This window comes from Capsicum annuum, chromosome 1 (assembly GCF_002878395.1).
Source record: "Capsicum annuum cultivar UCD-10X-F1 chromosome 1, UCD10Xv1.1, whole genome shotgun sequence".
Classification (NCBI taxonomy): domain Eukaryota; kingdom Viridiplantae; phylum Streptophyta; class Magnoliopsida; order Solanales; family Solanaceae; genus Capsicum; species Capsicum annuum.
The window spans coordinates 148,375,983-148,387,584 of record NC_061111.1 but is presented as its reverse complement, the minus strand read 5'-3'; the positions used below and the strand labels follow the sequence as shown (position 1 = coordinate 148,387,584).

The 11,602-nt window shown below is 35.2% G+C and overlaps 1 protein-coding gene across 1 annotated transcript in view; it reads right to left on the bottom strand.

The window, feature by feature from the left end:
* LOC107839676 (structural maintenance of chromosomes protein 5) overlaps positions 1 to 9,973 on the bottom strand; it is a gene marked incomplete in the record, with an annotated part of 31,531 nt that extends 21,558 nt beyond the window's left edge. Inside the window, 16 exon segments of the mRNA XM_047397776.1 lie at positions 1,423 to 1,568; positions 1,649 to 1,814; positions 1,906 to 2,004; positions 2,213 to 2,338; positions 2,721 to 2,786; positions 2,861 to 3,005; positions 3,088 to 3,209; positions 3,427 to 3,582; positions 3,674 to 3,785; positions 4,038 to 4,183; positions 4,316 to 4,420; positions 4,554 to 4,703; positions 7,140 to 7,213; positions 8,390 to 8,543; positions 8,644 to 8,821; positions 9,727 to 9,973. Of these exon segments, the coding sequence (XP_047253732.1) occupies positions 1,423 to 1,568; positions 1,649 to 1,814; positions 1,906 to 2,004; positions 2,213 to 2,338; positions 2,721 to 2,786; positions 2,861 to 3,005; positions 3,088 to 3,209; positions 3,427 to 3,582; positions 3,674 to 3,785; positions 4,038 to 4,183; positions 4,316 to 4,420; positions 4,554 to 4,703; positions 7,140 to 7,213; positions 8,390 to 8,543; positions 8,644 to 8,821; positions 9,727 to 9,764 (1,983 nt within the window).
* Between the last annotated feature and the right edge of the window lie 1,629 nt (positions 9,974 to 11,602).

Genomic DNA, 11,602 nt, shown 5'->3' with positions numbered 1-11,602 from the left:
TTGTTAATATATTCACGAGAAAAAATAGAGAAAGAATCCTAAGAGTAGAATCTTTTCAGATTGATTAATTCAGACAATGGAGGAAAGGGGAAATGCACAACAAAGCAAACTCTTATAAGCAAAGAAAAACATTTAACATAAAACAAAATTGCACAGTAAATAGCGTTTTACAGACTCCACCATCCCTATCCTCCACTGGGTACACACAGTTCCACAGCTATATATGTTTTCCAGCACAAACACTATAACGATAAGAGTTTTGGAACTTTTCATGCCTACTATCCGAGCTACATCAGGTTCTAGTCCCTGGTATAACCTTCAATACTAGAATGGAAAAATGAATCATAGCATCTGAGGTTGCATTAATCGAGGATACACGACTAAAAGAATTGTTCTATTTCCAAATCTGTACAGCATTGGCACATAAAAACCTTCAACTTAATTTAAATAAGCAGCATCAGTCATATACTAATGGTCAACTAAACAACTTTTCTTCATCGGAAAAAAAAAAACATCTTGTTCTCACCCTCTGCTAGCCTTTCACCCAAGCATCTACATAAACTCCCGCACACTCCAGCCCCTGCTTACAGACAAAAATACCCTAACAAACCAACCTTGCAATTTGTTCCTGCCACCCAATGGTCTATGGGGACCAACTAGCTATAGTGAGTTACTTTCTTTTTTTTTTTTTTTTTGATAAGGTAATTGTATTTCGTTCATAAACAAGGCCGAGTTGGCCATATACAATGGAAAAGACCAAAAGGTAAACAATCTACAAAATCTGATTCTCTACAAATCAACGCATTATTCTATACAACTAGGGATTTTATAGGTGCACCAAAAGAAAATAAGAGACCGGAGGCTATTCCTCCTATGAGAAAAACACGACTCTACCCCTCAAAAGCTCTCCTATTTCTCTCATCCCAAATAGGTTGATGCGAGGACATAAGGAGTTGCGAAAGGGTCATAGGTTTTAGTCAAAGGGAGTGGGGTAGCAGGGCCTAAGGGAGGCTAATGTGGAGACTTGGAAAGGAAACTAAGGGGTAAGAGTTCCATTACAGTCAGTCTGCAAAATTTCTTCTCAATTTTGTTGGCCAAACATGCACAATGACCAAATTTTGCTTATTCACGGGGAGGGAATTGCACCAAGCTCCATACTAACAAAAATCAAGCAGAGAAAGTATAACTCAAGAAGCACAGGCACATTTTTTCCACGAGTATATCCCCCCCCCCCCCCAACCCTAAAAAAGGAAAAAGAATGATACCCAAGTGTGAATTTCCACATCGTTTCGTGTAAAACAACTTCCAAAAAACAAAAGAAAAGAGAAGACACTACATGCATAATCTTCTTGTGTGTCTGTTCTCTCTCTCCCCCTTTCTCTCTGATATAATATGCATGGAATGTATGAATATATCACCTACACGTTGCCTTTCGAGTTTGGCACCTTCATCTTCTATGTTCCTCAACTCCCTCTTAAGTTCCCTGAGATTATCTTCTAATGTAGAGATGGCTTCATCCAACTGAAGTTTCCGGGACTTGAGCCTCTCAAGTTCCCCAGCATCCACATCTGAAGAAAATACTTGGAGTAAACCAAGAAGTTTCTGGACAAGCTTTCTTAATATTAAAATCAAAGGGCTAGTGAGATACTGCATAGTAAAAAGCGAGAGCGGTCCACTGATTCAACACTGCCAGAAACATGACCACCATATCTGGATTTGGTCCATCTGTAATGATTTTCAGGAGTCCATAAATCAAAGATGCCCAACTGCAACACCTCATCTGCTCTCTTGTCAGTTTCACGCGAGCCTATGTACTGCAGAAAAACATTGGATTTCATTAATGTTGATCTGCTGGAATAAATTTCAACAGAAAAATATCAGGAGTTTTAGGAAAGGTAATCCTACAGAATGATCCAGCCGAAATTGACCGATTAGAACTTCTTTGACAGCATCAGGTGCATCAAAGACTTGGTCAAGCCTTGAATCGATACCTAGCATACGCATCTGTGGGAGATAGTTGCAAGAAAACCAAGTTAACATAGATCAGCATCAAAATAAGCTATGTTGCTCGGACTCTTCAAAAATATCGAGGGGTGTGGTTGGATACTCCAAAAGTAATGCATATTTGGAGAATCCGACACAGGTGCGGTAAACTTTTTGGAAAGTCCGAGCAACATAGAAAATAAGAGCTCTCAGAGAAGCTTATACATGCCTCCTCGGTAACTTGAAAGGGAACACGGCTCTGACTTTCATCTGACAAATTTATAACAGGAACATCAAATGATCGCATATTTCTAACTAAGAAGTCACGGTCAGCAGCATCTTGTGTTATAAAGGCCTGCATATGTTAATAAATAAGATAACTGATGAGATGAGAAAAAATTTCTACAACACCAAATCATATTAATATTCTTGATTCTAAAATACTTTGGTATCTCTTCTTGTATATTCTACAGAAGCTTCGTTTCTATAAACATGCAATATGCCCATGCAAATGACAAAAGCATCTTCAAACTGAATACTCAAGTTTAAATTTTAAAGGAGTGCTTATCAGAATGTTTTTGTGTACCATGTTCAGATAAAAATTAAGTGCAAGAAGATATCAAAACACGTGTGTGTGTATCTGGGAGGGGGGGGAGGGGGGGGTAAGAGAGATAAATCTGCTTCGGCCACATATACTAGAACTAGAGACAGAGATTAAGAATATTCTAGCTAATTACCTTCCATACATAGCCTGGCACATCACCCTCAAGGTAATCTGCATGAATCCGATTGGAAACATTGACCTGAGTTTTCATTTCAACAAAGCAGTTAATAACCTTTCAGGTCTATAAGTAGTAGCATAAGCATAACTGTATACCTCAAGAAGAACTGGACCATATACAGATTTATTAAATTGATGTTGATGCTCCTGAACCCAATTGTAAGCTTCAAATATCTTTTCAGCACCAGAACTCTGTAAAGCACGTAACCTTTTGTTGTTTGTGTTCTCCATCTCCTTCAATCTGCAGAGGAATGAAAAAATGTGAAAGAACTTTCAGTAATTTTCTAATGCAAAAACCACAGCAACATAATCCTGATATTTACTTATCAGAGCACTGTCTGAATGTTGTCCTATTCCGCTCAAGGGTTCTTTCTATTTCTGATTTCTGTGACCTTAGCTCCTGTGCACCATCTTGCAGCTCCAAAATTTTAGAACCCAAGCCATCCTGTAGATTTCAATCAGTTCAGCAACCAAAATTTCCAGTATCAGTTAGGGGTATCTACATAAAAAAGGCTACTAGACAACAGCTAAAGTAAGGTTTCCTTGAAATTCAATAGTCAATGGTCGGACTACGCATCCTTTGGTATGTAACCTCATACCTATAGTTGTACTTCAAGCAAGTATGGTATAAGAAGCTACAATAAAGCAAACAGGAAGCCTACAATTTTATCTCTGGGACGTTCATAAGGAGGAAGATTTGCCAGTTCCAATTCGGCAGCACTAAGATCTTCTTGAGCTTTTAAAAGTCGACGTTGACGAGATTCTTCTTGCTTCCTCAAGTCTTCCATTTCTTTATATTTTCCATTCACTTGAACATCCTTATATCATAGAAAAAAAGTAAAAATTGAATAGTATAGAGGAAAAAGAAATAATCAAAATCATTATCTTATTGAAGCTCTGACAGTATACCAAACGGCTATCCTGATCCAGACGTTTCATACGCTTGTTGGCATTTTCACCCAACAGGCCATTTAGTTTTTTGCATTTAGCATCTCGTTCTGCTTTCTCTTGCTTTTTTTCCCTGAGACAAAATTGTTAAATTTAAGGAAACACAAAACAAGATATTTGAAGGAAAGAAAGACGAAAACTCAACTTGATTACTTTTTGAGTAGTATACATTTGAAATTTACTGAAAAATCGGGGCCCTTTAAAATCTAATTTTCTAATGACTGGCAAATGCAAATTTCACGCAATAGAAATATGACCTGGATATTGAAACAAAAAGACAAAAATCTCTAACTCAATCTACAAATTACATGACAAGCTAGCATACTCTATAGGTTCCATGAGTTCATTCAAATTCTCAGCAGCTTCATCCAGCTTCTTTTTGGCATCTTTCTCTTGCCCTTTAGCTTCCAGAAACTCAGCCTTCTTCGCATCGTACTTCAGCCATGGCAATTTCTTTTTCATGGATTCAGCCTACAAAAATATTATAACAGGTAATTTTATTTTGATTTCACTTTTTGGGGGAGATCAGTAGGATATCCTACAGGCCATATTCATAGTCAGTTAAAGCTCTCACCAAAGTTTAGGAAGAAGCTCCACACTCACCTGAGCTAGGAGATGCTCTCTCTGACGGAGACGCTCCACATCTCTTTCAAGTTGAGAATTGACTTCCTTCAGCTGATCCAATGTCTCTCTGCCGCTCTTCACAGTCTAAAATAGATAATGAAACATTTCATACAGTTTGAATTACCAAAAAATAAGGCAACATGTCTGCCTTATTCACCAATAAATGCTTTGCATTAAATTTACGAGAGCTTCCACAAATTGGTATGAAGGAACTAACTCGTTCAGACTTTTTCATCTCCTCACTTTTGCTAATAAGATCTACATGCTGGACGGGTAGCCGAGGATCCCCAACAGCCTTTTCAGTCTCTTCAAGAAGTTGAACAGGAGTTAACTTTGCAAACTCACAAACCCTGTCTTGAGGTAGAAACTGACGTCCTCCCCATGGAATAAGCATAAATCAGAAACTGGATTATAAAGAAAAGGAAGAAAATCTCACAAGAGGGAAGTAAACTAATTATTTAGTTTTAAGATATCTAACTTTTGAAGGAAAATATATATTACTAGTTGAAAAAGAAGAGTATGTCTCGGATCCACTTTAAGTGACACTCTTTCCTTTAGTTTGTTCTAAGGAGAATGGCACATTTCTGTATTTGAAAACAACTTAACTTTAAAATTCCATTCACGTTTAATGACATACTTTTAGGCCACATGAATATCATGACATGCTTAAAATAACAAATTTCAAAAATCTTTCTTTCTCCTTAAACTTAGTGCTCAATGAAATAGTGTCACATAAAATGAAATGGAGGGACTACGGAGTACTTGAGACAGTTAAAAAGATGTTACGAAGATTATCTGAAGAGCTAGAGATAAACAAGAAAAAGAGACAAGCAGATAAAAAGAAAAACTTCTACAAGAAAGTCAACAAGACTAGTAGGTGAAAAATGTTAAAAAAAAATAAAAGGATAATGAGGGATTTTATGAATATATCGATGGTCTTCCATCCTACTTACTTCTGGTCATGGCACAAAATGGTAACCAAATAAGATAACAAAAATAAGAGACTCTGAAAAAAACAAATTGGAAGAACTGCAAGCACTCAGTATGACATCCACTTAAGGCCAAACAAAGTACATGGTGTGGCTGGATAAAAAAGGTGCTTCATAGACCTAAACCTTGAGACCCCCCCAAGTCCTGAGAGCGAAAACAGTGCAACTGGATTTCATTTGTGTGTGGCATAAGTATGTACTCACATACTCCAGAGCTAACTCTGGTTCAGAACAACCGTGATTTGCCAACCCAAAATGGTTTGAAAATATAATAGAAACCACTAGCAAAACCAAGTATATGATAACTTTTGTCAACTTTCTTTTTTCGTGTAAAGTCGAATATGTAGATGATGTAAGTTCATAAGTCCAATTACTACCATACGAGAGTATAGCAATTCCAGGTTTGCAAAATGTACATAGTCAACACCAGGACGTGAGAGAGCATAGTTTTTTTTCTACGCTATACATGCAAAGTTCCATATTATTGCTGGATATCAGTAATCCAACAACATACCCAGTGTATTCCCACAAAGTGGGGTCTGGGAAGGATAAAGTGTACGCAGTCCATACTCTACCTCGGATGAAGTAGAGCGGCTGGATATAGTAAACCGTTTACTGTTTACTGAAATAAAAAACAGAGCAACTGTGATATGTCATACCATTCTATTTAAATATTGTTGCATTCGCATCTGCATTGAGTGTGCTTATGATTTCATTTCCCAGAATTTTGATTTCACATTTGCGTTGCATGTGATATTAAAGTTACAGAATATCCAGAAAAAGAATTCACTAAGTAGACTATAACATATTTAGTAAAACCCAGCAGAATTCAGTATCTAGTGCTGGATTTTTACTCGTTGCAGAGGGAAAGGAACATCAAAATCTTTCAGAAGGTAAGCGATCATTAGCATCAGTCATGAGATATATAACTCAAGAGGTGCACTGTAGGGGAGCTATGAACTAGTTTAGTCAGGAAACTAATTGATCTTAATTTCTATCCTTAGTGTGCTAATGCTTAGCTAAATATTGTTGGTATGTTGAGATAGAAAGTTGCAGACACAGGCCTGGGGCTGTGCAGTCTTGAGTATTTAGTTAAGTACATAATCTCTTAGGTATTAATAAAATGTTTATTTACCAGAGAAAATATTTTAGTAAAAATCATTTTATGAGAAAAAGAATTTCTAAAGAACTAATTGTGAACTAATAATCCAACTGGATTACTATATAAATTGAGAAATTCACATTTTGTCAAAACAAATGAATAAACAAATAGAAAGTTTCACGGTGAACATTATCCAATTATTTAGAAAACATCTACTTCTGCTATACTTATCAACAATAGTGTTGGTGACATGCAAGCAAAGAAACTGGCTAGGTGGGTCACTATATATCAAGAACGTAACATTAAGACAATAAAAGATCATCAAAAATATAATATCCAAATGCAACATCATCAAAATCTTTTCTTCTAATAAACAAGTAGCAAAATTATCTTTCAGTGGAAATTCTCAAAAATTAAACTTTTTACAGAGTTAGTATTCAAATTAGGGGAAATTCCTTATAACTTCCATTTCACAAACATTCCCACCATGCAATAAGGGAAGAATTTTCAGTAATGGGAGTTGAGCAAACATGGTCTTGTTAATGTGTTCAGAATTCAGATTTTAGATGCCCCATTAGGGTGTTTTATTTATTCATTTTTGGGAGAAAGGGGTGGATTGGGGTGCGGATATGTAGGTTTCATTGATGTTTCAGCAATATAGCATATTCGTTTTCTATGTTGAAGATCCAAAAGAAGCAGACATGGAGCTCACTTGAGTCAAGTTGTTGACTTGGATATTGAACCTTTGAATTATATCAGTTACGTTCTTCTTTGGCACAGCTTTTCCTGAAACAGAAAAACAAAACATGTAATGACTGCAAAAAGATCTCACAGTAATATACATTTCTTTCAACTAATTTAACAATGTCCTGTTTGATCCCCAAAAAGTTGATCTGCCCGAAGAGAGACGTGATTTTACAGAAAGTAGAACAAGAACCTACTTATATTCAAAGAACTTCAACCAAACGTACATAGGAACTTCCAGTTGAGTTACAGAAAATGCTCAAGATGATAGGAAAATTTTGTTATATAGGGAACGGAAACAGATTAGCTGGAGTGAAAGGTGCAGACACTGAACATTGAACATCCGCAAGTATATATAATAGCTAATCGGAAGGAAAATGATCGTGTCCCATAGTACAGACGGCTTCTGAGGACTAGCTTACACCAAATAGAGTTAAAGTGAGAAAATAAAAGGTTAAATCTGTTTCACTGTTGTGCTCATTCAAAAAGCACCATTGGAAAATTTGATTAAAGCAATATAGACAAACGCAATCAAGCAACATCAAACTGACAACTTCTGATCCCCTTCCTAAAGTGCCACTAAAACAGAAGTAACAACATTCCGATCTCCTTCCTAAATTACCAGTAAAACAGAAGTAAAAACTTCCAATCTCCTTCCTGAACTACTGTCAAAGCTTTGAACTACTTATAACCCTTACCAGAAGCAAGACGAATACCATGAAGCATAACATTTCAATTATATATGGCCAAAATCACAAACAAGATTCACCATGTGTCCCACACAAGATGCAACAATTTGAACTTAATTACAGAAGAATATACATACTTAACCTAATTTAAACTGAGAATAATTCTGGTATGAATCTTAGCCTTCTAAGAAAGATTGCAACAGAACGAGGAAAGGGATAGAAAAATAAGAGTTAAAAAGGATAGTGCGTGAACATGCACAAGCTCCTAAATTTGAAATTTGACAATCAAAAGATGAAAAATTTTCAGAGCCTGGAATTGGATAATTCAACTTGGAAAGATGAGAAAGTTCCAAGTAATACAAGTCTTTGATTCACTCGTATAGATTATGCAAGAAGACGTCCAACTGTAACATATAATGTCATAAAAAAGAGTAAACAGATCAGAAAGACTAGTATAATTCACGTCTTCACAAAATAGAGCTAAACAGCTTAAAAATTGAAACACTCATAATAGATAATGATTTTTTACCGTTAAAAATCCACTCAGATTTGTTCTGAGTATCTATTTTCCGCACTATAGTTAACTGGTCCTCTTTGGTTTCTCCTCTCAAGGAAATCTTGACGTACCCTGATTCCTCTCCGCGCTTCACAAAAGCTCCAATACTAGAAGCCCTTCCCAAAAGCTGCAATTTTACACAATTTTCATCTTAATTAGTAAAAGTTCACGGTTCACCCATGAAATTCACAGCTAATATTTTTTTGATTCCTTCAACTTCCACTCACTTGAGGCTCACCGCCAAGACCAAGTGCTATTGCACAGACTAGAGAACTCTTTCCAGAGCCATTTGGTCCAATTACAAGATTTAATCGGGAGCCAGGTTTGCATGTCAACTTGCTGAATGTCATGAAGTTATGAAGTTCAATCTCAGTTATGTTTCCTGGCATATAATCATCTTCGCCCCTACACGTTATAACATAAATATGCAACATAAGCATCCCAATCAATTAAACCAGTAATTTCAATTGAACTAGCACAGAAAATAAAAATAAAAATAAAAACCACAAAATTTTGGATCCTATTGAAACTTATCAAAAGAATTCCTCCGTCTATGGCCTATCAATCAGTCTTATCAAAATCAAAAAGCACAAAGAAGCTCTAAGGTTCATTGGGTGTTTGAGCGCAAAGCAAAAATAAAGCGTGGGCATTAGCAAAAAAAGGTGCAAAGGGAAATAAAATACCAATATATATGTCTAGTCCAAGTTTAATAATTATAAGCATAAATAACAAATATATGATCAGAGAAACTGAAAAAAATTATGATGAAGTGATACATCTCGTGCCAGATGCAACATCCTTTTTCCTTCTCGCGAACCATGGGAGCGCCTAGCGTGCAGATCCCAAAGGAGCAAAGCTCATTTTCCTTTCCGGGTAAAGCGGCGCATAAAAAAGGGCTGGCCCATCAAAAGTACGTTTCCTTCGCAAACAAAGTTCAGAATCAACATGGTACGGAGAACGAAGGGAGTGTGTGACTGGGATATTGTTTAGTGTCGCTTCTTCATAAGAGACTCATTGGCAAAATAAAGTACGTCTTGGGACCTCGATGACGACACTAAAGTGCATATTAAGCGAGGCAAAGCACTCAACACTGCTATCAATTTCATCTTGTTCGTGAAAATCATCAGTTCAACAATGTAAACAAGGACTGTAACTACAAATGTCAGTAAAACACTTTTTCAATTATATAACAAAAGGACGATTAAACCCTAATTGTTCCTAAATATAGAACGTCTTAATTTTTTTTTTCGTAGAAATACTTGAAAAGGAAAATAAGTTAAAAAGCGAAGAAGTTCAAACTTTAATAGTACCTGGTGATTTTGGGTCGTTTAGAACGCCGTTCCGTCATTGAAGTAAGCGGCAGATAATAGAGGAGCAATCGGAGAAGTTACTCGGCGCGAATTCCGAGGTATAAAGCTCGCTAGGGTTTTATTTCGCCGGAGAAAAACTCGCCGGCGATTAGTGGAAGAGAGTGAGAAGCAGCTGCTCTTGTATGGTGAGCAGGAATTTGGCGCCAAATGGGAATGGGAAAAAACGTGTGACCAATGCGAATAAGTGGTAGTACTACTACTTTTCTAGGGCCCAATTTCCCCGTGTGTCAAAGGGTGGATTTGTAATTTTGTATAGGTTTTGAATTATTGGGCTAGATTTATATAGGAGTAAAATTAAAGAGAAACTTAAAAAAGGTTTTAAAGTTCAAGCTTTACTTGCTTCCGATTTTATTTTATTTTTTTTGGGGTCGGGGGGATATACTGTACTACATTTATTTATGTAAACTATGAACTGAAATGCGATTACAGGTAGGGATTGTTTGTGAGAAGGGCCAAATTTATCATTGCAGTCATATTTTAAAGATAAATTTATTTTTTTAATTTAAAAATTAATTAAATATATTTTTTATCATATTTTGGGATCCAATTTTTCCTCAATGTCATATTTTAAGATCATATTTATCCTCATTGCCAAAAAAAAATTGCATGTACCCTTCATCTATAATTTATATTTATATTTATAATAATAATAACAGAAAATATTCAATTACCTCCTGAACTATACCCAAAAAGATTATGATACACCTCAACTTAAAGGGGTTCCTATTACCCCTGAACTAATTAAAAGTGTAATTTTGACACTTTTAGTGCCTACGTGGAACATATGTGGAACACATGTGTGCCTACGTGGACACTTCAGTGTGTTGTGTCACGTATATGCCACGTAGGCACTAAGGGTGTCAAAATTACACGTTTAATTAGTTCAGGGTAATAGGACCCTCTTTAAGTTGAGGTGTGTCATGGTCCTTTTGGTATAGTTCAAGGGCTAATTGAGTATTCTCTCTAATAATAATAATAATCTATATCTAGATCTATAATATATTAAAAGTGTGAAGACCCTTCGAAAAGTGATTTAAACTTTTTGCCCTTTATTAAAAGACCTTTCTTTAGACAAAACTATTTTTTCACTATTTTTCTTAATTTATTATTTAATTATTATTTATTAACTAGACTCCTAAAATATATGGAAAGAGAATTAATTAATAGTTTTCTTTGTACTGATCAATTAAAAAAATACTCCTAAAATACAATAGAAAAATACTCCATAGAAATTTCTATATATTGACCTCTTTATCGTATTATTTTTTCTACACAAACTTTCCAATTAATTCCTTCCAATAATTTAGCCTTGAAGAATTCTCAAATTTCAAATGAAGACCATCACCACTGTTGTGCTTTGGCTAGATTTGCATGGTGAAGAACATGCTAGAAAAGTTGAACAATCTATTCGTCAATTTAAAGGTAATTCATTTTAATTAATTAAACATCATTATGTGTAGAGTAGTTAACAAGAAATTTTTGGTAAAGATTAGGTTTAATCAAAAGATGAATGTCGATCGGCTTAACAAATTTTTTGGTAAAGGTTAGTTTTAATTAAATAAATTCTCCAAAAGATGTTGAATTTAATTATTGTATTTATCTTTATTATTTTAAAAAATGTCCTATTTAGTGTAATATTTAAACTCAATAAAGTGAGGTACACGCGCGAGACGCTTAAAATTAATTAATATTTTTCTTTTATCAATTAAAAAAATACTTCTAAAATAGAATTCTATTAAAATACTCATTAAACTGTTTATGGTAAAATCTTTAAAAGGAATTAAATTAATGTGCAAAATTTTTGGTTTTTAGTCCT